At 35.7% G+C, this 25,622-nt stretch overlaps 1 protein-coding gene across 1 annotated transcript in view; it reads left to right on the top strand.

Moving 5' to 3' along the window:
* The window catches only part of VPS13B (vacuolar protein sorting 13 homolog B), a 996,174-nt gene that overhangs the window by 483,818 nt on the left and 486,734 nt on the right, over window positions 1-25,622 (top strand). Inside the window, exons 23-24 of the mRNA XM_043982862.1 lie at window positions 5,461-5,695; window positions 24,109-24,329. Of these exons, the coding sequence (XP_043838797.1) occupies window positions 5,461-5,695; window positions 24,109-24,329 (456 nt within the window). The remainder of the gene's footprint in view (window positions 1-5,460; window positions 5,696-24,108; window positions 24,330-25,622) is intronic.

Genomic DNA, 25,622 nt, shown 5'->3' with positions numbered 1-25,622 from the left:
GGGTAGCCTCTACAAAAGCTCAAAGATTATAGATGGAATGCTTAGTTTGGGGGAAAGCAAGTGAATCGATTTGATTACAAGTATCACATGTGAAATAGAATAATAAAACTAGAAGGACAGGTTGGAATTAGTGAAAAGGTACAAATGCTACTCTGAGAATGTTATATTTTATCCTCGAGGCAATAGTGAGCCACTGAATTTTCTCACGTAGGGGAATGATTTGGTTGGACCTAATGCTTTAGGAAGACTTTGTTTGGGGGGAGGGGGCAGGGCAATGAGGGTTAAGTGACTTGCCCAAGGTGACACAACTAGTGTCAAGTGTCTAAGGCCAGATTTGAACTCAGGTCCTCCTGAATCTAGGGCCTGTGCTTTATCCACTGTGCCACCTAACTGCCCTCTTTAGGAAGACTTTTGACAGCAGTGTGGAGGACAAGTTAGATAGAAGATAGGTTATAAACTCTGAGTATTGTTAGGATGCTGTAGGAGAAAGTTGATCAGGACTTCAGCTAGAGTAGAGGCCATGTTATGGCAAGAAAGGGATGAATGTGAAAGATGTTATGGAGACAGAATGAAGACTTGACAAAAGGGTGAGGGAGAATGAAGAGTTAAGGATGCTTCCATAGTTTTGAATCTGGGTCCTGAAAGAATTGCAGTGTCCTAGACAGAAATAGGGTAGTTTGGAAGTAGACTAGGTTTAGACAGAGAAAATAATGAATTATGTTTTTGACATGTTGAGTTTAAGGTGTTGGTGGGACATCCAATTGGATATGTCCAAAAGGCATTTGGTGACATAGGATTATATCTCAGGAGGGTTGGGAAGTTATATTTTGGAGTCATCTTCAAAGATATGATAATTGAGCTCATGGAAGCTCTTGAGGTCATTGAGAGAGGTCTAGAGAGAGTACTGGGGAATATCAGTGCATAGAAGGTGGTACATACACGATGATCCAGTGAATGATACTGAGAAAGAAGAAGGAGAATCAAGAGAGAGCAATATCACAAAATCCCAGAGGTAGAGGGTATTTACTTTACAATGTCAGAGGCATCAAGAAGTCAAGAAAACGCTTTCCCCAAAACGGCCCCGTGAGATAGTTGGTCCATGTATAATTAATTCCCATTTAGTTCCAAGTCCCTTTCCCTAATATATACTTGCTCTCCCCCCTCCCTTCTCCTGTCCTTCACCCCCCTCCTCCACTTTCTGTTCAGGGTCTCTCTTGGACTCAGAGCTGCGCCACGTTATCATCCGTAGTTCCCTGAATGCAGAATGTTCATCAGCACAGGGCTTCCACATGTCTTCCTTTTTCCTGTTGGAAACAAACTGCAATCAGCTGCTTATGTTTTATCCTTTCTCTATCACCTTTTCAGTCTCCTAAATAGAGGTTTCCTGAGGGGGCAACATAAACTCTTTGGGAATCCTTACTCAAAGGCCTGAAACACCACCTTTGCTTAAAGTACCCAAACAACTCCCCATTGACATATATATTGACTTGGATTCCTTCCTCCAGGAAAATGAAAAATTGGTCTTTCATGCTCCATACACAAATTTGTTTCTATGTTTTGTCACAAACATCCAAGAATTGCCTTGTATGCATACCTACTTCCCCAATTATTAGCTTCAAGAAAAGTCCCTGATGCTGTCTTATAGCTCTGAAGATAATTCACTATGACCTGCATCTGTGAAACCTCTTTGCCTTTTCAAAGCTGCCACCTCTTCAAAGTCTATGGTGTTGAAGATGTGGATGGTTTAAATTAGAAGAAAATGTCAGCAAGATATTACTGCATTTTTCATTTTACCTATCTCTGAATGGGGTTTTTGGGGGTGGGGGGTGAAAGGTTTGGTGCTGGATAGGGGTAGGGAAAATAATGAAGTGGGATTTATCTTTCAGATTGAACATAAATTAGTAAGAACTCAGAGTAAATTCAATCCATTTAATTCACTTTTAAAAAATAGATGACAAAATAATACTTACTTCATTGGTTCATCATAAGTAGATGATACTTCACATGTGTAGCCCTTGACATAATAGGAATCAAAATAGGAGGTGATTCTATTTCAAGAATTTGTAATAATTCCTTCTCTTTAACACATGAATGTGTTCAATATTGGCAAAGGAACACGTTGCTACCAAAACTGAAATAAGATCCTTGAAACAGAAAGGATGTTGCCATGGAAAAATGAAGTAACACTCAGTGCAGCTGTGATGCATTAATGAATAGGATATTTTTTTAAAAGATCATTTGTGTTTGGTGTGGCTCAGAGGGTCCCAACCAGATGGTTTCCATGAACAGGATCTGACCCCCGGCTTGAGGACTTCTTACTGGCAGATTACTTCATTTTCTTTCCCTTGGATTGTCAGATCCTTACATTAATGCAAGATTTACTGCTGTAGATTTATATTCAGTTACATAAATCACTCAACATTTTACATTAAAACCACAATTTTAGACATACAGTTTAGCAGTTATTTAAAAAGTGTAAAAAGATTTATATGATAGCTTTAATATAGGTTATTAATGTAACCTAATAATGACTTTGAACTATGTGGATTATATAGAGAGAGATTCTTTGCCCATCAATAAAGGAACCTATTATATTCCTTTTTTTAATCTATTCAATTGTCATTTATACTTGCTATTTCCTACACACTCATTTAATTCATTATAATGATCTAAGTCTTATTTAGGCAACTGTTTTTTAAAAAACTATGCTGTATATTCTGAAATTCTAGTAGGGATAGGAATAGGGATTAGAACTATTATTTCACTAATACAGGTAACTTCTGGTTAAGTAAGGAAATTGTGACTGCCAATGAAGGTTAAGTTAGTGACTTGCCTAGGGACATATGGCCAATATGTATCAGAGTTAGGACTTGAACCCAGGTATTATTCCTGGTTTCAAGGTTAGCTTTTTATCCATAATGCTGCTTGTACTCTCACCTGTGTCAACTTATATTTAATAACTACTCAGCAACACACCTAGGTTGTTGGGTTGTTGTTTTTTTACTATTCTTTAGTCCTCTTGGCTGAGATTAAGCTAATTAGAGAAAATACCTGTTAGCTTGTATGTAATATACCTAAAGTTCTTTTCATGCCTTAAATATTAGCTATTATATCTTGTCTGTTGTAATTTTAAAAGTGTATAATATCTTAGTTGAATTAAGGTTTCTGCATATCTTACATAATTTTTTTTTAATTTAAAATTTTAATTTTTTTTATTTTGTTGAGGCAATTGGGGTTAAGTGACTTGCCCAGGGTCACACCGATAGTAAGCTCGGATTTGAACTCAGATCCTCCTGAATCCAGGGCCAGTGCTCTATCCACTGCATCACCTAGCTGCCCCATGTCTTACATAATTTGAGTAGATATAGTAGTTTATTCTTAAGGTGATGACATTTGAATATCATGGATGTAATTATTGCATATTTTATACAATTTTGAGTTTGACATTTGCCTTTAATAAACAAAATACCTTCAGGGATATGATTTAGTAATTAGTAATTTAGTAATTCCTAGGGCTAATCCTTTGACCAGCATAGGTTGTACCCCTCTGTTATCTAGTAAATGTCCTTCAAGAGTCACTGTGCTTAAAAATTCATACTGCACTTGAGCTGGTTTGAGTTCAGTTAGAGTAGTCCTTGAACACTGGACTTGTGTGTAATCAGTCACTAGTTTTGTTCTTTGAACTCTTTAAACTAGGTAGAGATCCACCTTTACTTACATTAACTTCAAGAACCCAGGGTCCCCACATTGTTATGAGATAACAGCTAGGATGTTAAGAGCTATATGATATACATGGGGTTTACTTAATGTGTATATACATATTTAAATGTTTTTCTAATAAGAGTGGTAACTTTGTCAGAATGTTATTATTGGTCGTTAGTGCCAACTATTATTGATTGAGAAAATGTTCTTTGTGTGCATTTTTAAATCTGTATAATTTTAACCATGTTTAAAAATCTAAATGTGACACATCTGTAACAAGACAAAGTCATTTCTATTCCAGTATAAATAAAGTACATTCTGGGATCTTGGATCAATAAACCACTTATCAAATACATAATTAATTTCATCTTCTAACTCAAATAATGCTAGAATAAGAAACAAGCCCAGACTTCATGTAACAATGTATTTATTTTTGCAAAATTCTACTTAGATTTTTCTTCAGTGAATTCATGTCAGTTTGTCTAAGCAAAACTGCTCAGAAATGTTGAAGTAAAGATGAATATCTGTGCTTTATTTGCCAGGCTGGCAAATTATTTATGGTATCAAGGAATTCCAACCCTATTACATATCATTATTTCTCTCATGAGGGAATATATCTGCCCCAAGGGGAGGAGTATCCCGATATATTTGTGTTTAGTTATCTTTCAGAAAATATGGTCCCATTACTGATATGAATTCCCAGAATATTTGAGCATTTATCAGGCACTGTTGAGTTATAAAGCAGCAAACCAATTTTGTTTTTATCACATCCTTAAATAACATCGTATGTCCAAAACATTTAGAAGAAACTAACAAACATATTTTGTATTTTCTTAACAAAGCATTCAAGTGTGCAAGCTGTTGCGGCTATTTGATATCCAGGTGCAGAGTATTACTTGCAAGAGCCAACTAAGACTAACAGACTTTAGTCTACATTGCCTCTGAATTAAGAAGTCATGATGAGTTCAGTCCTTGGTTTGGGCTTAGTCAGCCTTGCTTAAAGTCTCCAAGGGTCTGGCAAAATTATCAGAAATTTTCCATAGTAGACTTAGTAACTGTATTGTGTAGATGAGGGAGGGGGAAAAATTTTACATGAATTCACATCATAGTTCCCAATGTGAAGGGTGACAAAAGACATAAATCTTCGATTTATTTAATGCTTCCTTCATTACTATTCATATGTACATAAACAAAAATGCACACACACATGTATATACTATCTGGTTTGTAGTGAGCATGTCAATATGTAACTAAAGGATTTACTCATTTCAAATTGGCTAGAGTTTGAGCTTGGACTTTTTCCCCTTATATTTTAGTCTGTAAACTACAAAGGAAAGGAAGAATTCACAATGAAATAAATCTTTTCAGAAAGTAACAGCATATAAAATGCTAGTCATCTCTAAGGCCTTAGCTGGTGCTAACAAAAGCTAATGAACTGCAAAAGAAGGAGGATTTTCTCACCTTTTTTGCCAGCACATTTTCTAACTCAATCATGTTTCTTGGAAAGAGCTGTGGAAAGGCAGATATATTTTCAGCTTATGTGGCTATGCCCTTTTGATCAAGTTTATAGACAGAAACAGCACCTTTTCACATAGTATTTTTTTACCCTGTAAATGTGACCTTATAAATACATAAGATTGTGGCATTTTTTTGATAGTATTGCATGTTTATTCTATTGAAGGTATTATAAATGCATTTTTAAAAAATGTAGTCTGAGTCCTAAGCTGTGAAATGTTTTTATTTCCTTTTGTTTTCTAGCTTGAAGTACAATCCTGTTGTGTATTCATTCCAAATGACAGCTTGCCTTCCCCAAGTACAATTGTATCTGGTGACATCCCTGGAACAGTAAGAAGTTGGTACCATGGACAAACCAGCATGCCAGGAACCCTTGTTCTATGTTTACCACAGATAAAGATTATTAGTGCTGGACACAAGTACATGGAACCTTTGCAAGAGATCCCATTTGTTATCTTGCGACCAATTCTTGAAGAAGGTAAACTTACTAAAAATCATCCCTTAGTCATTACAGTTTGGTGTTTTTTTTAGTGAGGCAATTGGGGTTAAGTGTAGTCATTACATTTTATACTTTTTTCTTTCATATATATTGATGTTTTATAAACCAATTTGCAGACTGCAAGGTTTTTACTGCTCAAGGTAAGTGAGCTAAGACTATATATCAGCATATATATTTATGTGTACATATATTCACATTCATATAAGAACATATATACTGACTGAAAAAACTATATGTGTTTGATTCAGCACCATAGTGCTTGGAAGTTTTTTTTGGGCGGAGGGGCAAGGTTGTAACGAATTTGCTCTTTTTACTTCAAATATTTGAATTAAGAAGAATGATTAGCTATTTGAAATGATATTTATAAAAATACTTTGCAAGCATTAAAAAGTTTATAAAAACACTTTGCGAACATTATTATACAAATGTTGTTATTGTTATTAACTCTTAAAAAGCTAAGACATATGACTTTTTTGGTTAGTTATGGCATCTCTACACTTTAATACTTCATACTTCAACATCAGCATAATTTATCCCTTCATAGCTTAATTTTTTTTCTTTTTATTTTAAGGTGATTGTATTTTGATGATTATTCCATTTAATCCCTTCTCTAAAACTAACAATTCTTATTTTTACACAAATTCATATCTTTCTCAACTTGACACATTTAATTTTATTCTATATGAGAATCTGGGAAGGATTATTGAGTCAAATCACAAAGTAAATAATGTTGACTTGTATTTTAACAACAGGCTTAACTTTTTGAAAATGGCAGACAGGTCAACACCTTTTTCATATTACTATTCTGTAAGCGCATGAATCTGTGTTTCTTAGGTTTACATCATAATACTGCTATTGGGAAGTAGAACAGATTCTTTGTAGCCTGTTACTCTTAAGTTTCCCTGCCTGTTTTCCTTACCCATTTTTTAGAAATCTGGATGAAAGTCTTGAAAAATTCTCTTAAGCACTACAGAAAATATTTTCCTTCCTTTAAGTTAATATAGATACATGGTAATAAATGTAATTGTTATAGTACCTTAGAATCATAAGGAACCTTGGAAGTGATCCAGTTTTTCTTCCATCCCATATAGAAATTTCTTCAACAGTTACCTCCACATCTCTATCTACTGTATAAGAACTGCTAGTGACATAGTTAGTTATTGATCAAAGCAACTTTTTTCCTCATTTCATCTATCACTCATGGCTTCAACCTCACCTAGAATTTGTTTTTGTACTTCTCTAATCCAGTTATGATATGCTGGACCTTGCTAGTACCTTGATACCCACACCAAAGATCATGCTCTGGAGGTTTTAGCCCTTTTATCTCTAGAACATCTGCCTTGGGCATTGTTGTCCTCACTTGTGACTGCCTCTCCTGTACCACCCTTTCAGGAAAACCCCAGCCTAACTGCACTTTGCTCCCCTTTCTTGAACTATCTCCTCATATCCTTGCCAGCCACCTTGACAACACAAATGTAAACCCCTACTCCTTCCCCCCCCCCCCCCTTCTCCAGTTCTGGAATAAAGAAATGGATAAAATCAACTCTACCATTGCTCTGGTTTGGATTGCATAAATCTGCTCTCCTGTGACCATACTTAACATTCCTATAATTTTCAGGTCCCCTTCCCAGCCACAACTCTGCTACTTGCATTGATCCCCAATCTGAATGTAAGTTCTTTGTCTTTGCTTTTGTATTTGTATTGTAAGCATGGTATTTGGCACATAGTAAATTCTTAATAATTGCTTTTGGTTTCATTCATTCATCCATCCATTAATTCTCCAAACATAACTGAGTGTGTTGGACCCTACATTTTCTTAGGTTTAACCCCCTACCTTTTTGTGTGTGTGTGTGTGGGGCAGTGAGGATTAAGTGACGTGCCCAGGGTCACATAGCTAGTAAGTGTCAAGTGTCTGGGGTCAGATTTGAACTCAGGTCCTCCTGAATCCAGGACCAGTGCTTTATCCACTGAGCCACCTAGCTGCCCCCTAACCCCCTACCTTTATCCTTCATTTTATATCTAAACTAGGGCTTCTGCCCTTATTGCCTCATTCAGCTCAGTCAACCATATGACATTAATGTAGTGGCACACATAAGTGTCCTTAGAAAAGGAGGCTTCTTTCAGTCTCTAAATATCAAACTATTGCATTATGAAGGAAAATTCAAGTAACTCTGAGGAAGGAAGGTCTGATGAATTCCCCTTCCCACTTAAAAACAAACTACTCCTAAATGTGGTAGCCACTGGAGTAAGGCAAAAGGCATTAGTTAGTTAAGTCACCCCAAACCACTAAGCCTGGGCCTGAGTTACCTGTTCTCTTATGGTGACAGGGTTAGAAGGGATTGTAAATGTCAGCTTCAACAACAAGAGCATTTTTCCTTTGATACACAGGAAGGATATCATAAAGTGAGTTAGCATAACAAAGTTCTTCAATCTATATCTCCCTCACTCAAGAGGAAATATCTTTTATTTCTCCTGAAGCTTCTCTCTCACACCCCAAATTGGAGATAATATTATTTACTTTGAACTTCACATGGTGGTGTAACGATTGGAATGACGCCACCTGCTGGAGACTTACTGTAGAAAAGCTCTGCCATGAGGTGAAGGCCTCTGAGGGCAAGCCATGTGGTCAAGGTCCTTAGCGTCAGGAAGTGATGTTTGCTCGTGAGTACTGTCTATAAAGGCTACCAGCCAATCAACTTGAGGAGCCTCCCATTTCTGGGAGGGGGACATGAAGTAGAAAGTGGACACTGGCGGAGGGGTTTGGGCTTTTTTGGTTCCTGATCTCACTGTGGTGGGTAGGATGATAGTTAGATTTTTACCTTTCTCTCTGATCCTAATGCTCTGTAATAAACACTTAAACACTTAAATATTCTTGCTAAAGCTTATAATTTTTTGGCGACCACTCATTAGATTTTAGACAGTATAGCTAGAATTTTAGACCCTTACAGAGGTTAATATTTGGCTCTACACACAGTAACTAGCATAGAAGTTACTGTTAGTGTCCATATAGAAACTTACACCCAATAATTAATAATATCCATAAAATATAAAATATGATATATTTGCTTTAATTAGTCACTATAATTGTGACCCAAATGGGCTATCTTCCATCTACCTTCACCTGAACAGAGACACTCCTCTCAGTGGTCTTATCTCCTTCTTTACAACATCATGTTTCCAAAGTCACACCCAGAGCTAACCCTCTTTGGGAGAGTTTATTATCCCCCTCTGCCTACTCTCATATGTTGTGCATGATAACTCATCTTATCATTCCCAGATTTTGTTTCTGAAGGCAGCCATATTTGCCCAACACTGCTTTGATTTCTTGCTTGAAGTTCACAAATGAATTTCATGAATTAAATTTTCCCAGTGCATATTTTCCTTTTATCCACAGAGCTTCTGTTTGCCTGAACTTCTAATTTTCTGCTTAAATTTCAACAAGTGAGTTACAGGAATTAGTCTTTCCAAGCCTGTATGTTTACATGGCTAGGAAGACCTATAGCTAGAGCTTGACACTACTTAGGTGGGGCTCTACCCAGAAGGTGGGACCTAGTTGCCTATAAGGTAGTTATAAGGGTAGATGAGAAAGTGTGTGGGAGATGGCATAAATCCAGTTTACCCAAACTGTCTCTTTTAAGAATTTGACCTCCTTCCTTGCTTCTCTGTTGGAGAACCAGTTGCATAGGGAATTCATCTTTATGAGGCCAACTTTACAGCACTCCTTCTCTTAGCCACTTAGAAACAAAGAACAGTTCCTATTCAGGGCTTCTCACTGGTTTTACTGGCTTTGCAAAAGCAAATCTTCTGTGAGCTCCTCAAGCCAGTTAACTTTGTAGCAAGCTAAAGATCAGGATTGCTACCCATTAGATCATACCCCTCATTAAGTACTATTTTAATGACTCATTAGGTTGCTGTTTTAAACTTCTCATGTAACCTCTTGAGTTCCATAGTGGTAAAAACCTCACCCTCTTGAAATTTAGGCAATGTAAAAACAAAGGATATAAATTAAAATTATTGTTAAAAACAAATAGATCATCTTATAATAAAATAAAAAATATTATAAAACTCCTAATTTGTTAAACTACTTCTTTGCATTTACCCCTGAAATATCATTGCTGGGGTAGAAGTCAGGGAAATTTGAAAATACATTTTAGATTATAGGATGAAGAGAATGTGAAAGAGTATACTATGAGGTACTGAAAAAGGGTAACAGTAATGAATGTGGGTGGAAGACAATGATTGAAAAGGTGTTTTCATGGTAGATTCAACTGACAAATATGAGGATGGATTGATAGAGTAATAAAAAATATATGCAGTTTCAAATCTGAGTGAGAGGGAAGTTGTTGATACAATTAGTAGGTATAGGAAGTTAGCTAGAAACAGTAGGTTTTGATAGCAGCATTGAGTTTAGTTTGAGATATGTTGAGTTTGACATGTAGGCAGGACATCTAGGTCAATATGACTGGCATGCAGTTGGTTGTGTCTGTCAAGTAGGACATAGGGGCTATCTGCCCTTCCCAGTCTTTTCTTTTTCCATTTTAAAATCTTTTATTTTTATTTCTCTTGACCTTCTGCCAATTCCCACTTCTAGTCTTTCTTAAATGACAAATTACTGTTAAATTCCCATCTTATTTTTCTAGTATATCATGAAAGATATAACAATTACAGAGGTCCCCATTTTTAAAGCTTAGATATTCTCCAAATTAGTCTAGAAGTCAGTTAGCCAGGAACAATTAAGTTTATTTTGAGCTATTATTCAGCAGCACAAACCAGATGGAGAGGGATAGAATCAGATTTAAACTTCCAAACTCCGTTCATCAGACTCCCTAGGAGGATATAAAGTGGCAACATAACCAACCAGTGAAACATAATATAGAAATAGTTCCTGACCCAAATTTTTGCTCTCACTGGCCAATCGTACTCTGAGGAAAAGAGACCTTTTCAGGAGATTTAAATCTTTAGTTGGAATGGAAATGCTAGATATAGTAACTTCTAATTAACTATCAAATTGAATTTTCTATGTTATTTTCAAGGGAGTTTATGAAGAACTTGTGTGCATCTACCAGTAAATTACTTATGCAAAGAATATCATTTAAGTAAATGATAGTTGCTTGTTTTGTACATGTCTACATATAACTTGTATGTAATCAGTGCTAGTGCATTTTTAGTAATATTTTTATATATTCTTTTATCTTAAAATCTTAGTAGATACAAAGCTAGATAAAGTAGATTCCATATTTTCAAAATGGTTGAAATGAATCTTAGTCCCTTTAATTTTATATCTTTATCTTGTACTTTCTTTTTTTTTTTTTTTCAGGGTAATGAGGGTTAAGTGACTTGCCCAGGGTCACACAGCTAGTGTCAAGTGTCTGAGGCTGGATTTGAACTCTGGTTCTCCTGAATTCAGGGCTGGTCTTCATCCAATGTGCCACCTAGCTGCCCCCTATCCTGCACTTTTAAAACAACACAACAGCCGAAGACTGTACGCCATTATATTAGGGTCCACCTTTTTTGATTATTGTCATTCCTGGAAGATAGATGATAAATTTGAACTAAGTCATAGTCTTAATAATTGAAGATGGGGCCATGGTTATTTAACATTACAGTACATTCTATATGTAAATTGTGCCTTGAGTGCTAGTTTTCTTTTGACCATATGATCACTGAAACTGGAGTTAGGAGAGCTGGGTTTTAGTCATGACTAACTAGTTGGATGACTAGAAACAAGGCACATGGGCCTCATTTGGTAGAGTTGAATTAGACAATCTCATTTGTCCCTTTTTAGCTCACATATTCTATAATTATGTGGGTTTCTATCAGAAATGTTCCTTAGTACTTTTCGGTTTTCCCTTTCTGGAGGCAGAAGTTCTTGAGAGTTGCAATTCTTAGAAGTCAATACAAGTTCTTTTTCATAGAAATTGTGACTATTTCAGTCTCACTTCAGATATTCTTTTTGAAACATTTTTTTTTAAGTGAGTGTAGAAGACATGGAATTTTTTTTAAAAAATGTTTTCGATTATATTTTGTGTTTCTTGTCTCCCCAGAGTATCCCATGTATCCTCTCTCTTTCCCCTCCCTGAAAGCATCCTGAATGACAAACACAATTTTTTTAGAGAGGGAAACACAAAAGTTGGAACAACTAATCAATTGAAAAAGTTAAAAAACTGTGCAATGTGTAACATTTATGGACCTGCCATATCCACTAAGAGTGGGTAGGTTCAGAATGTCCTCTCATATCTCTTCATTTGAGTCCCACTCAATCTTTATAATTTTGTTACATTTACTTTTTTGTGTGTGGGACAATGAGGGTTAAGTGACTTGCCCAAGGTCACACAGCTAGTAAGTGTCAAGTGTCTGAGGCCAGATTTGAACTCAGGTCCTCCTGAATCCAGAGCCAGTCCTTTATCCACCATACCACCTAGCTGCCCCTGTTAAATTTACTTTTGATTTTTTTTTTTTTTGGTTTCTCATTCCATATGTTTTTGTGATTTCTGTGTATATTGTTTTCCTGGCTCTGCTTACTTCAGTATGTATTAGTTCATATTGATCTTTCTGTGTTTCTCTATAGTCATCTTATATATAATTTCTTACAGTGTATTAACATTCCATTACATTCATGGACCACACTTTGTTTAGCCATTCCCCAATGAATGGGCCTTTACTTTGTTTTCAGTTCTCAACTATCACAAGGACTGCTGTAAATATTTTAGAGTATGCAGGGACTTTCTTTTTACTGATTATCTCCTTGAGGTATAAGCACAGTAATGGAGTCTCTGGTTCAAAGGATGTGGACTTTAATCACTTTATTTACATAATTCCAAATTGTTTTCCAAAATGGTTATACCATTTCACAGCTCCACCAACATTGTATTAGTGCGCCTATCTTTCCACTATCCCTTCAACATTGACTGTTGCCTTTTTTGGTCATTTTTGTCAGTTGGCAGGAAGTTGTGAATACTTTGCACTTCTTTTAAGAACTTCTTGTTTATATTCTTTGACCACTTATCTGTTGTTTATTCATGTTTACCTTGGTATGTTTCTCTTTACTCCTGTGTTTGAACTTCAGAATTTCTAGGAAGCTCTGGACTTCTAATTTAGTTAGCTTGTTTTATATGCTTGGATTCAATTCATTGATAAAAATGTTGACCTGTGTATGAGCAAGGATGAAACCAATAACTCTGTCATAAAGGTTTATTTGAAACTGCTATCAAAAAAGTTACCAGTGTTTTCTTAATTGGCAAAGCTGATAGATGTTTCTTAGTCATTATTCTTATTGACCTTTCTACTGACAATGTTGGCCACCTTTTCCTCCTGGATTATTTCTTTTCTGTGGATTTTCATGACCCTCTATTTCCCTCATTTTCCTACTATCTGTCTGATTGCTCCTTCTCTGTCTCTTTTGCTGGCTTACATATATCTCATCTTGTAACTGTGTTCCCCAAAGTTTTATCCTGGAGCCTTTTCTATTTTATTTCTTTCAGTGATCTCATCAATTCCTAAGTGTTTTATTATCTCTAAGATGACTCATACCTATATAGTCAACCCTAATCTCTCTTGCATTTCAATGTGTTGAAAACAGAACTCCTTCTTTTTACCCCCAAACCTAGCTCTATTCCAAATCTACATATTTCTATCAAATGTACCATTATTATGCCAGTCCCCCAGGTTTCTAACCTTGATATTCTTTTTTAAGCCCCACTCTCCTTCACTCTACTCATCCAGTCGCATGCCAAACCTTACCCTTTCTGACTCTACAAAATCTCACCCCTTCTCTCTATTCACACAGCCACCACCTAAATTTAGTTGCTTATCTAGATTATTTTAATAGCCTTCTAATTAGACTCCCTGCCTCAAGGCTTTCCCTCCTCCTTACCTTTGGATTTTTCTCTAGATCTGACTGTGGCTCCCTAACACCTCTGAGATAAAATGTAAATTCTTTTATTTCACTTTCACAGTTTTGATCCAACCATTCTTTCTAGCCCTATACTCTGTGATTTAGGCCAGGGCTTCTTAAACTTTTTACTCTAGACCCCTTTTTGCCTGAGAAATTTTTATGTGACCCCAGGTATATAGGTATATAAAATAGGTATACAAATCAAACATTTATTGCTAAATTTTTCATGACCCTCACATTCAGTTACACAACTGCATTTGGGGTCCTGACTCAGTTTAAGAAGCTGGGATCTAGCCAAACTTATGATCTCTCTCTCTCTCTATTCCCCACACAAAGTGGTGCATCTTCTACCTCAATGCCATCTGTGTGTAATGCACTGTCTTCAGCTCTGCCTCATAGAACCTCTTTTTCTTCAAGATGCTGTCCAAGTACTACCATCTACTTAAAGTCTTTCCTGATTCCTTCCAGTACCAATGCCATTTCCCTAACAAGCTTGCATTTTTATGTATCCTCTTTATATTTATCTCTACATACTTAAATGTGGGAATTTTGTCTTCCCTGATGGAATGTAAGCTTTCCTTGAGAGTTGCTATTATTTTGTTCTTTATATTTTTATTCCTAGTGTCTAGCACAGTGCCTTTCGTATAGTAGATGCTTAATAAATCCTTATTGATTAATTCTTTTCAGTTCACATAAATCCATTAATAATTACTCTTTGATTTTCATATTTTGGTTGGCCTCTTAATCAGCCCAACTCTGTTATCTACAAACCCATATCTCTCCATCTTGTCAACAAGTATTTCTTGAGTCTATCAAAAGTCTTGCAAGACTTCATTTAAATCTATTGCATTCCCTTTATCATTATAGGTAGCCAATAAAAATGTAATCTACTCTAGTCAGGCAGTATTTGTTTTTGTTGAAGGATGCTGACTTGTAGCAATCTTTTCTACTCTATAATTGTGTCAGGAATCAAAGTTAAGTGCAGAGAACTCTGTTTTGAAAACTAACCCTACTCTTCTTTTTGAAAACTGGGGCACTATTTGCCCATCTCCACTTCATCAAGATCTTTCCCATTCTGCATAATTTTCTAATTTTTCAAAGGTCACCAAAACTGATTCAACAGTCACATCTGCATGCTCTTTTATTACCTTGATATGTACTTCATCTGCCCGTTTTGGTTTCTATGCATTGAGAATATGTACCATCCTCACTTATTTGGAGTATTAGTTCTCCATTAACCATTTTTGTCTTGTGCTGAAGAAGAACCTTCTTGGAAGAGAAAGAAAAAGTAAAATAGAAGCTAAGTAGTTTTGCCTTCTTTCTAGCCTATATATATATATATATATATATATATATATATATATATATATATATATATATATATATATATATATATATATATATATATATATATTTATTTATTTATTTATTTGGGGGGGGGTGAGGCAATTGGGGTTAAGTGACTTGCTCATGGTCACACAGCTAGTAAGTGTTAAGTGTCTGAGGCCAGATTTGAACTCGGGTCCTCCTGAATCCAGGGCCGGTGCTCTATCCACTGCGCCACCTAGCTGCCCCGATATCCTATATTTTTTAAAAAGTGAAGACACTTTGGAAACTATAACATGCATATAATTGCAAAGAATAATTGGTCTGTGGGGCCTTAATAAACATTTCTTTGTCACAATATTGTAAAAATCTTTTTAAAAAACCAATATTAACTATTCTTTTGTTGCTAAGACTGTCATAATATGAGAAATTTCTCAATAGCAACCCTCTTTCTACAGTGAATGATATTACAAATATGGTCATATAAAAGTAACAAGAAGGTCTGGTTTTAAGATTTTAAGATTGTAAGGTTACTTTTCTAAGACTATGAAGTCCTTAGATACCTAGAATTTAAAATGAGCTTATTGATTTATTTCATCTGGTTTTAATTGTCTTTGTGAAAGAGGTTATCTCTAATGTACCCCCAATCATTTTAGGTAAAGGGTTTTGGTAAAAAAAACAGTGTAATGAGTTACATTAAAAAGCAATTTCACTGAGAATCCCAGATAAAATTTGCTAACAGTTCGCTAACACCTCTAAGCAGATGGGTTGCTTGTTATATTATGCCTAGTATAAGGTTTATTTTTTCTTCTTGAAAGAGTTGCATGCATCTTTCATAAAATATTTTGACAGTAATGGAGTATTGAGATCATTCATAAATTAAAGTTTTGCTATTATTGGATCTAGTAAGTTTTTATAGAAACTGATGGGAAAATTGTTCATCAGCTATGAAAAACATGAGGGATACTTTTCCATGTAATTCTGGTTCACCTAAAAAGTTTATATATTGTTCCATTTGGGGTTGTTTTTATATCATATTTTGATCACACTTTCCACTTGTTCTGAAGGATGGTGGTGTACTGTTGCTATGCTTTTATTTCCACTGTAACTCACCATCTTTTACTTTAATCCTTAAACCATGCATGTAAGCTGGTTGGGAGCAGAGGGCTAAGAGACACCCCACATGAGAAAATCTTAGTAACTTTAAAAAAAAAATTAAATCTCTTGGAAGCTATGTTTGTGTGGTATGAAAAAAGGCATCTTCCTGAATTGCCCAAATATAATAAAATTGACAAAGAAAACATTATCCTTCTAATTCTTTTATATTAATGTTAAATCAGTATCAAAGAACTCTTAGTTTAATACTTGTTATTATGTATGATTATATAATATGATGCTTTACTGATGCAAAATGTATTTCTTATAATTCTCATTTAAGCCTCACCAAAAAAAAAAAATCTCTTCGAGTTAGGTACTATTATTATCCCCATTTTGCTGATGAGGCAAATGAGGCTCTTTGAGTTTGTGATTTGTCCTGGGTCTTGGTGCAGAAGTGTTGGAAGAAGAATTTTTTTCGCACATCTTGCTAATTGATTCCAAGCCTAGTGTTCCATCTAGTACATTAAGCTGCCTCTCTTTGGACATAAATTATTAAATTTACCATTTTCAAATTTGGAAGGTAAAATGCACAAATACTAGTTAGTATTTTGTTAAAATGTCTATGTATCATTTTACTGACAAAAACTTTAAAATTGATTATTTTATTGAAATTGTGTATAATGTCTTAAGCATTCTGTTAACTTATTAATAAAAGTGGTAGAATTTTTTCTTTATAAAATTTATAATGGATGATGCAGTGCAATAGATGTTGGAAACTTTTTTAGTTATCTACTTAAAAAGGAAATTTAAAAAGCTAATAGAAAAGACAATAAAAACCAACATTATTTCTACTGGTTAATAATTTATTATTTAGGAAATTTACAAATATCACTAGTTTACTTTTTCAGAAAGTCACCAAATTCTAAAAAGCCAAAACAAAACAAACAAAAAACCTTTATGTGAGACTTATATAGCCATAGAGCTAGAAGGTTCTATGCTTATTTTACAAATGAGAAAACAATTGATGTTCAAAGATCAACCTGGAATCTACCCCTATTCCATTGAGCAATTATTACGTAGGTGCCCTACCTATAAAACATGTATAATATCACATTTTATGACTGTAAGACAGGATACTGGTCTAGATTGTTTCCGGAGAACCTTCCCAACTCTAAGATCATTAGTTCTATGAGTCTGTGACATGTTTTTTTTTTTATTTTAAAGTTATACATGTGTAGTCATGCAAAACATTTCCATATTAGTTAGGTTGTGAAAGAAAACAGACAAAAAACTTTAGAAAAAGGAACTAACAAAAAAATTATGCTTCAATCTGTATTCAGATACCATCAGATCTTTGTAGATGGATTGTATTTTTCATAAGTCCTTCAGAGTTGTCTTGGATCATTGCATTGCTTAAAACAACTAAGTCATTTACAGCAGATCATCTTACAATATTGCTGTTATTTTGTATACAGTACTTTTCACTTTTCATTAGCTCATTATGACTTTCCAGTTTTTTTCTGATAGCATCCTGCTCATCATTTCTTATAGCATAATAATGTTCCATCACAATCTCATCCCACCATTTGTTCAGCCATTTCCCAATTGCTGGGCATCACCCCAATTTCAAATTCAAATTTTTTTTTCTCTCTTTTAGGATAGCAACCTAGTAGTGGTATTGCTAGATCAAAGAGTATGCATGGTTTTATAGCCCTTTGGCCATAGTTCCAAATTGCTCTACAGAATGTTTGGATCAGTTTACAACTTTACCAAGAGTGCATTAATGTCTCATTTTCCCTATATTCCCTACATTTGTCATTTTCCTCTGATGTCCTATTATCCAATCCAGTAGGTATGAGGTAGTACCCATAATTGTTTTGACCTGAATCTCTCCAATCAATAGTGAGTTAGAACCTTTTTTTTTCATTTGGCTATAGGTGGCTTTGATTATTTCATCTGAAAACTTCATGTCTTTTGATCATCTATCAATTGGAGATGTGATGTGTTTTTTAGAGAATATGCTGATTAGGAGGCTATGTGGTATGGCTGGTAAATTGGCCTTGAAGTCAAGAAGACATTGCCAGGTTCAATACCTATGTCTGATTCATATTGTGTGACTGGGAAAATTACTTGGTCTCTGAGTGTTCCAGGATGGGTAGAAGAAGGAGTTGTGTGATTTGCACAGAATGTGGGAGTTTCTACATCAGTAGTTCCTCATATTGATTAAACTGCAGATTCACAGGGCAGCTAGGTGGTGCAGTGGATAAAAGCACCGACCTTGGATTCAGGAGGACCTGAGTTCAAATGCAACCTCAGACACTTAACACTTACTGGCTGTGTCACTTAACCCCAATTGCCTCACCAAAAAAAAAAGAAAAAAAATTGCAGATTCACATATATGGTTATATACTATATTATATTTATATGCTCTGTGAGAAATACTTTTCCCCACTTTTTCTTTGCACTAGCTTTATCAATCAAATTTCACAGACATTTAATTCCATAGATTCTGAGAGGAATAAAGAAAAGATTCACCTAAATTACGGTTTATAGTCATCAATATTTTTGGCAGTAGTACTGTGTTAATTTGTACTCAAAATAAGTTTTTCAAATCCTCAGCAGTGTTTTGTCCTTAAAACAGTGTTATAGTCACACAGGAAATAAAAGTTTGTGTTGATCATTTTACTGACACTTTATTCCAGTCATTTCAGCTTTTCTCCCCTGCTTATATAGACCTTTGCCAGGAAAAATCTAATATTAAGTTTTGTAAATTAATCATTTATGAGTTCTCTGGATTCTTGAAAATATTAATTTCTCCTCAAATTAACTTCATTTGGAAGTGATGAACATTAGTTGCCTTGCAATCACTTTGTTAACTTGCTTTGGGAAATCTCCTCAGTAAGCCAATTGGCTCTGTGATGTGCCTGGGTAGTCAAGGCTGGTTTTTGTGGCATTGCTTCAGTTGCTTGTTCCTCGCTTAACATTTCAACTTTCTCAAAACTGTTGATCCCATATGCCTATTATGTCAGAGGTAAAAGCACATCACTGATTCTGCATCTTGTTTGCCTGGAGGTTCTGAAGGATCAGTCCAGGCTCACAAAAGAATCTATAAATGGACCTTGTTTTTCAAGATTCTACAGTAGATTAAAAAAAAAAAAGTAGAGAAAGAGAAGGCCCTGGTTCTAACCAAACATCTGTTTAAAGACAGAGGAAGGAAGACAATCTGATGACATTATCAGGAACATTAATCACCTGCTGTTGTTAGAGGATTCTTAGTTACTTGTAAGCACTTAACATGTAATTATAAAGCATTGAAAAGACAGTTTTAGAGTGAGAAAAATATGTTTATTGGGACTGATAAACTCTCGAGAATGTTCATCAAAATGCAGGTGATGAAGGGTAATAAATTATACGTGTAGGTGTGGCTAGATTCTGGATTAGAGCCCTGTGTGAGAGAGGAGTCAAGAGATGGGTTTTAGTCTGGCCTCTGACTACAAACTTATTTTGTGACTGTGGTCATCATTTATCTCTTTGAAATTCAGTTTATTCTTCTATATGAAGATTACCACCTGACTTACAGTGAGGGAAAACAATCCTCTCTGCAGTAATTCTCGGGAACTCAGCAGCGATGTGACAAAGGCTTGTTTATTTCCTTCTCATGAGAAAGGGGCACCTTAGTGTGCAGTTAGTGGGTGCCAAGAATGGAAGCCATCCCTTTTGCTCTTCATTTTCAGCCATATGTGTTCAGCATGAGTTTTATGGGTGGTCAGACTTCTGGTGATGAGTGCCTTAGCACTTAGTTCGGCTGCTATTCTGTATCATATTTGAAGTCTTTTCAATTCAACCTGCCAGAATTTATGCTCTACTGGTTTAGCATAAGTGATCCAAGGTTATCTCAATACTACAATGAAATATGAAAGTATAGTTTCTATAAGGTTATAATCTGTTTAATAAAGTGATGTCTAATAATAGAATTTGCACTCCTGGGGTATAGGGACTGTACCAGTTTTGTAATTTGTATCTCTACTGCTTGTCACATAATAGGTACTTAATCAGTGTTTGTTGACTGGTTGATTATTTAGCAACTGAAATTTGCTTCCTTTTGTCCTTTGTGTTTTCCCCTTACAGTGCTCTAGGGGCAGCTAGGTGGGTCTCTAAGATAAAAGATGATTGTATTTTTTTAAATAAAAAAATATTAATTATCCTGATGTTTTCATAACATTCTTTTTTTTTTTCTCTTTTTTTTTTAAGTGATTTGCCCAGGGTCACACAGCTAGTAAGTCAAGTGTCTGAGGCTGGATTTGAACTCAGGTACTCCTGAATCCAAGGCTGGTGCTTTATCCACTGTGCCACCTAGCTGCCCCCTTTTTTTTTTTTTTTAAGGCAATGGGGGTTAAGTGACTTGCCCAGGGTCACACAGCTAGTAAGTGTCAAGTGTCTGAGGCCGGATTTGGACCCAGGTACTCCTGAATCCAGGGCCAGTGCTTTAACCACTGCGCCATCTAGCTGCCCCTTTCATAACATTCTACTGGGGAGAGAGACAAGATTTAGTTTTAAGTTTAATTTTATTTTTCATTTTTCTCAATTACATGTAAAGATATTTTTTGAGTTCCAAATTTTTCTCCCATCCTCTCTTCCCTCCCCCCTCCTGAGGCCAGCAAGCAATTTGATGAGAGGCAAGATTTAGAAAAGACAAAGTCCCTACCCTCAAGGAACTTATAGTCAAGTAGAGTGATAAGAACCACATCCATTAATTAAGTTTGAGAAGATTGTAGTTTAATTTTTTTGTATGTTTTTTGGTTATTTTGGGGTTTTTTTCAGGGCAATGAGGGTTAAGTGACTTGCCCAGGGTCACACTAGTAAGTGTCAAGGTTCTGAGTCTGGATTTGAATTCAGGTCCTCCTGAATCCAGGGCCAGTGCTTTATCCACTGTGCCACCTAACTAGTTTAATTTTGTAGTTTAATTTTACTATTTCATTTTGCAGAAATGGATCTTCTAAAAGACAAAAAAAAGTTAGAGTAATAAAGATACATTAATACTGCAGAATGTTCCCTTCTTAAATCTCAGGATTATAATATGTTTAATATTATGTTATTGGCTTGATGTCAGAGAAAAAGCAAAACCATATTATCTAGACTACTGACGAAAGTAATTTTTGACAAGTGTTTAAATAGAGAACTTTCAGTCCTATACACCTAATATTTTATATTTCTTGAATGAAATAAAATTTAGAAAAATATTTACCTCAGTAATAGCTTTTAAATATGTAATCTGAAATCTTTCCAAAATATTTTAAGATAAATTTGGCAGAGCCTTTACTTTGTAAGTAGCTTGGAATTTTCTGTAGGTTTATACATAATTTTAGAATCAGTTGCAGATGATTTAAATTTATGGTTCTTCCTTGGGGGGAGAATATTTTCAGCTTTAAAACAGGCATTTATTCCTGCTGTATTGCTAACCATGAATTATTATTCATTTATCACTGTTTCCCATGAGGTTGCTGAGGAGTAGTATGTATCTAGTTATTCTAAATATGAAATTTGATTTAATATTTTTCTCATTTCGTATTTTTTATAATTGCATTTATTCTGAGAGGGTTCAGATGTGCTACTAAGTATCTCTTCCAGTTCCCACTATGTCATTAAGCTCCAAAAACACACATAACAGTATATCCTTGACTCCTATTCTTTTGAGAACTAATCAGTAAAAATATTTACCAGATTCCTACTACATTCTAGGCATACCAATACAAAGAATGAAAATAATCCCGAACTTTCAGGAGCTCTCCTGCAACGACAGGGCTGGATTTGTGTTGTGGGCTGGGGTGGGTGATCTATGATCTAGATCTATGAGCTACTTTGCATTAAAATGTTAAGTGATGTGCCCAGTGTTACATAGCCAGTACATGTGTCAGAGTTAAGATCAGATGTTAGATCTTCTGGCTCCAGGGACATCTTTTCATCTGCTATACCTCACAGTATATGTAGAATTAGTATAAAGAAGCTAAATATAAATAAATCAGAGTAATTACGTGTTAGGTAGTTAGAGGAGAGCATTAGCTGTTGGGGTGATCAAAAATGGTTTCAGGTAGGAGGGAGTGCTAGAGATTCTGCCTGCTCCAGATACAGGAATCTGTCATTTACAGAAGCAGTGACCAGAGATGGTCACATATGAGAGAAGCAGAGAGGCCAGTTTGGCTGCATTGCAAAGAATAGGGGGGAGGATAATATATGAATGATGTGGCTGAGAAAGATAGGTTGGAATCAGGTTGTGAAAATTTAAAAGCTAAAGAGAGAAGGTCCTATTTTATTCTAATAGCAATAGGGAGTCACTTAAGTTTGTTCAGTCAGGGATTAGCAATTTTAATCTGGATATCACTTCAGCAGTTTCATAGAGGATAGACTAGAGTGAAGAGAGATTTTAGGAAGCTATTGCAGTGATCTAGGCAAGAGGTATTGAGTACCTGACCTAATATAGTGGGTTTGTGAGTAGATAGAAGGAGTTGGGTTACAGTATATGTTGTGAAGGTTGAAACAGCAAGATTTGACAATTGGTTGTGTAAAAATATTTTTGACTGATTGGGTCTAATTTGGGGGGACTAATCTATGGAGGACTAATCTGGGGACTGTTGACTCTTTGGCTGTCTGACTGCTATTAATTTAATGTGGGCCATTTATAAAGTTCCACCACACTGCTCCACTCCCAAATTGATAAGCAAAAGATTAAGAAGCCTCTAAACTAAATAATCCAAGCAGAGTTTGTTTATGAGATACTATTTAAAATTAAGAATACAGGGAAATAAAATGCACAACCTGACTGCATTCCTGGCTGCTTTCACCTGCTGCCCCTGGAACTTTTTCAATAAAATAAGGACCTTAGCCACCTCTTGCCTTAGGGCACTCAGGTCCTTATATTCTAACTCTGAGCCCCTTTCACTTTGTAAATCCCCTTGCTTCTAACTTTCATCTCCTTATTGCCACCGCTGAACCCCTGTGTTTCTCTCTCACCGACCTTCTATCTGTCTGCTCCATCAGTCTGCCCTTTGGCCTCTCTTTTCTCTGCTCCTAGTCCTTCTTGTCTTCTCCTGCGTCCTTGTAGCCCCCTGTCTGTCTTCTTCCGCCTTTGCTGTCTCATCAGTCGCCCCTTCTCGTCTTCTTGTCCCTTCTCCTGAGTCTAACCCCCAGGTCTATATATATCTTTCTTTTCTCCACTCAAATCTCAGGGCTTCCTGCGCCTCCACAGACCAAGCTAATCCTCCAGCCAGGGCTGCGGCTGGTGGGGGGGGTGGGGTATACTGGAGCCTCACGTGCCTCAGCACAGGCTACCCCAGAGCCCAGTCTGGACAAGCCCAGGATCTCTCAGATACCTCCCCTCAGGGCGGACCTGGCATCTTGTACAGCCCACAGGGCTTTTTGGCTCAGCTGAAGCAGAGGGGGAGGGGCACCAGCACCTCCCACACAGAAGAGACCCCGAGGGCCTAAGGCTTTCTGATCTCAGCCTAAAGGTAGGGTCCCCAAATCAAAATAAATTTCCATAGTTGAGTATGTGGGAATAAGGGAATTGAAGAATTTGGGATAATGCCACAGTTATGAACCTGGAAGACTAAAAGACTGATAATACCTTTAGTAGAAGTATGAAAGTTTAGAGGTGTAGAACATTTTTGGAGAAAGATGTGTTAAGGTTGAGATGTCTCCATAATATCCAGTTTGAAATGTCCAATAAACATTTGGTAATAGAGAACCAAATGTCAGGGGATGATGCGAAGCTAGATATCTGTGAGGCTACTTTGAACTGACAGAGCCATTTGGAATATGCCATCTCATAATATTGTCTTTATAACTTTGTTCTTCCTACTTAATGACTGTGATACCCACTAATGCTATCAAGGTGTGTTTTTTTTTTTACTTCAAAAATAACATTTTAAATGATATACAAACAACTTTTCAAACAGTTTTTTAGAATGTTATCTACAGTATAATATTTGCTTTATGATTATGTTTTAATGATACTAAGATTACAAAAATTTCACTGAAATAAATTTTAACCACTTGTATATCTGTGTTCTGTCTTCAGGTAATGCTTTCCCATGGACAATCAGTTTATATCATTTCAGCATTTATACCCTGCTTGGACACCAAATGACACTTGGGTTAGTACAGCCAATGGGTTGTACATCTACTCTGGCTGTCACTTCTCAAAAGCTGCTTGCCGTGGGGCCCGAATCCAGACATTCATTTGTTGTCTGTCTCCATGTTGACCTAGAGTCACTTGAGATAAAATGTTCGAACCCCCAGGTTGGTACATTTAACTGATTTATGAAAGGAAATTAAAAATAACTTGATTTAAGTACAATTGTTTTCCATTTTGTTGAAGAGGTTCTTTTCTATTAAGCATCTTATATTTTAACTGGGCCATCAAGATCAGGGTGGTTAGATTAAGACTTGCTTTGAAGCTCTCTCAAGTTTTGTAATTTAAACTCTTCTGAAAATGCAATAGCTGCAGCATAAATGCATCTTTTGGCTGATGGATTAAAATCAGTTACAGATGTAGTTTTTAAATGCCGAACAACCATTTTACTGTCACTCTGGATGTGTCTACTGAAGTGATCAAATGTAATTTTCAATCACATTCTCACTCAGAACTTCTTTGGTTCAGCATCCAGTCCTTTCACATAAGTGATGGCATATTTTTCTTTGAAAGGCATTTCTGCCTCTTTCAAGATGGTTATTTGTTACACATAGGCCAATTTATGTTGCACTCTACATTTAGTTACATATCACCCAGGCTTGCCCAAGTTATTTAAAAGTTTTCTACTTTATATTTTTCTGTATATTAACTAGGTTCCTAGTCTGATTATCAGGGCTAAGTTTTATCTGAAGTTACTTCTGTGTGATATTATTTTTTTAAAAATTCTCTTTAGAAAGCACATCTCAGTTTGAATAAATGTTTGTTCCATTGTGACAGCCATTCTTTCTGATGTAACTTCAATTTGGGTAGGATATTTGTTGACTTTTTTTAACTTACCTTTTCCCTTTCAATTTGATTTCTTTTGTCATATTCCTTTTTATTTTTGTTGACTGAATGAGGTGTGCAATTGGAAACATCCAGCCTTTCCTGTTAAAATATGGATAGTACTTTCTCATAATGAAGCAGAGTGATTTTATTTGAATGCAACTTTCGTGTAAAATACCTATTCTGCATTAAAATTCAGGAACTTGCCCATTGTTTAAAAGAACAAAAATAATCGCTTTGAGAATCCATTGTTAATTATTCTTTTTCCTTATGGGATATTAACCTGTTCAATTTAGATGTAAAGTTGCATGAGCATTGCCGTCTCATCAGGAGACTATCATGAGACTTTCTCAAAAAAGGCCTCTTCTGGCATTCATTCGCCTCTGCTAAGTTTTGCTCTCTGTATACTAACAGCATTTGCAAAGAATAGAAACTAAGTATTTTTTTTAAGTTCCCTCATTGTAGAAAAGTCTAGCAAACTATAAGAGTGGTAATAAAATGATACAGAACAGATATAAAAGATGGGAAAAGACATTCCACTCTATTTCCCAAGTATGAGCTGAAACAAAGAGATT

This window comes from Dromiciops gliroides, chromosome 1 (genome assembly GCF_019393635.1).
Source record: "Dromiciops gliroides isolate mDroGli1 chromosome 1, mDroGli1.pri, whole genome shotgun sequence".
Taxonomy (NCBI): domain Eukaryota; kingdom Metazoa; phylum Chordata; class Mammalia; order Microbiotheria; family Microbiotheriidae; genus Dromiciops; species Dromiciops gliroides.
Note: the sequence above shows the minus strand (reverse complement) of the source record. Positions and strands in the feature narration are given on the sequence as shown.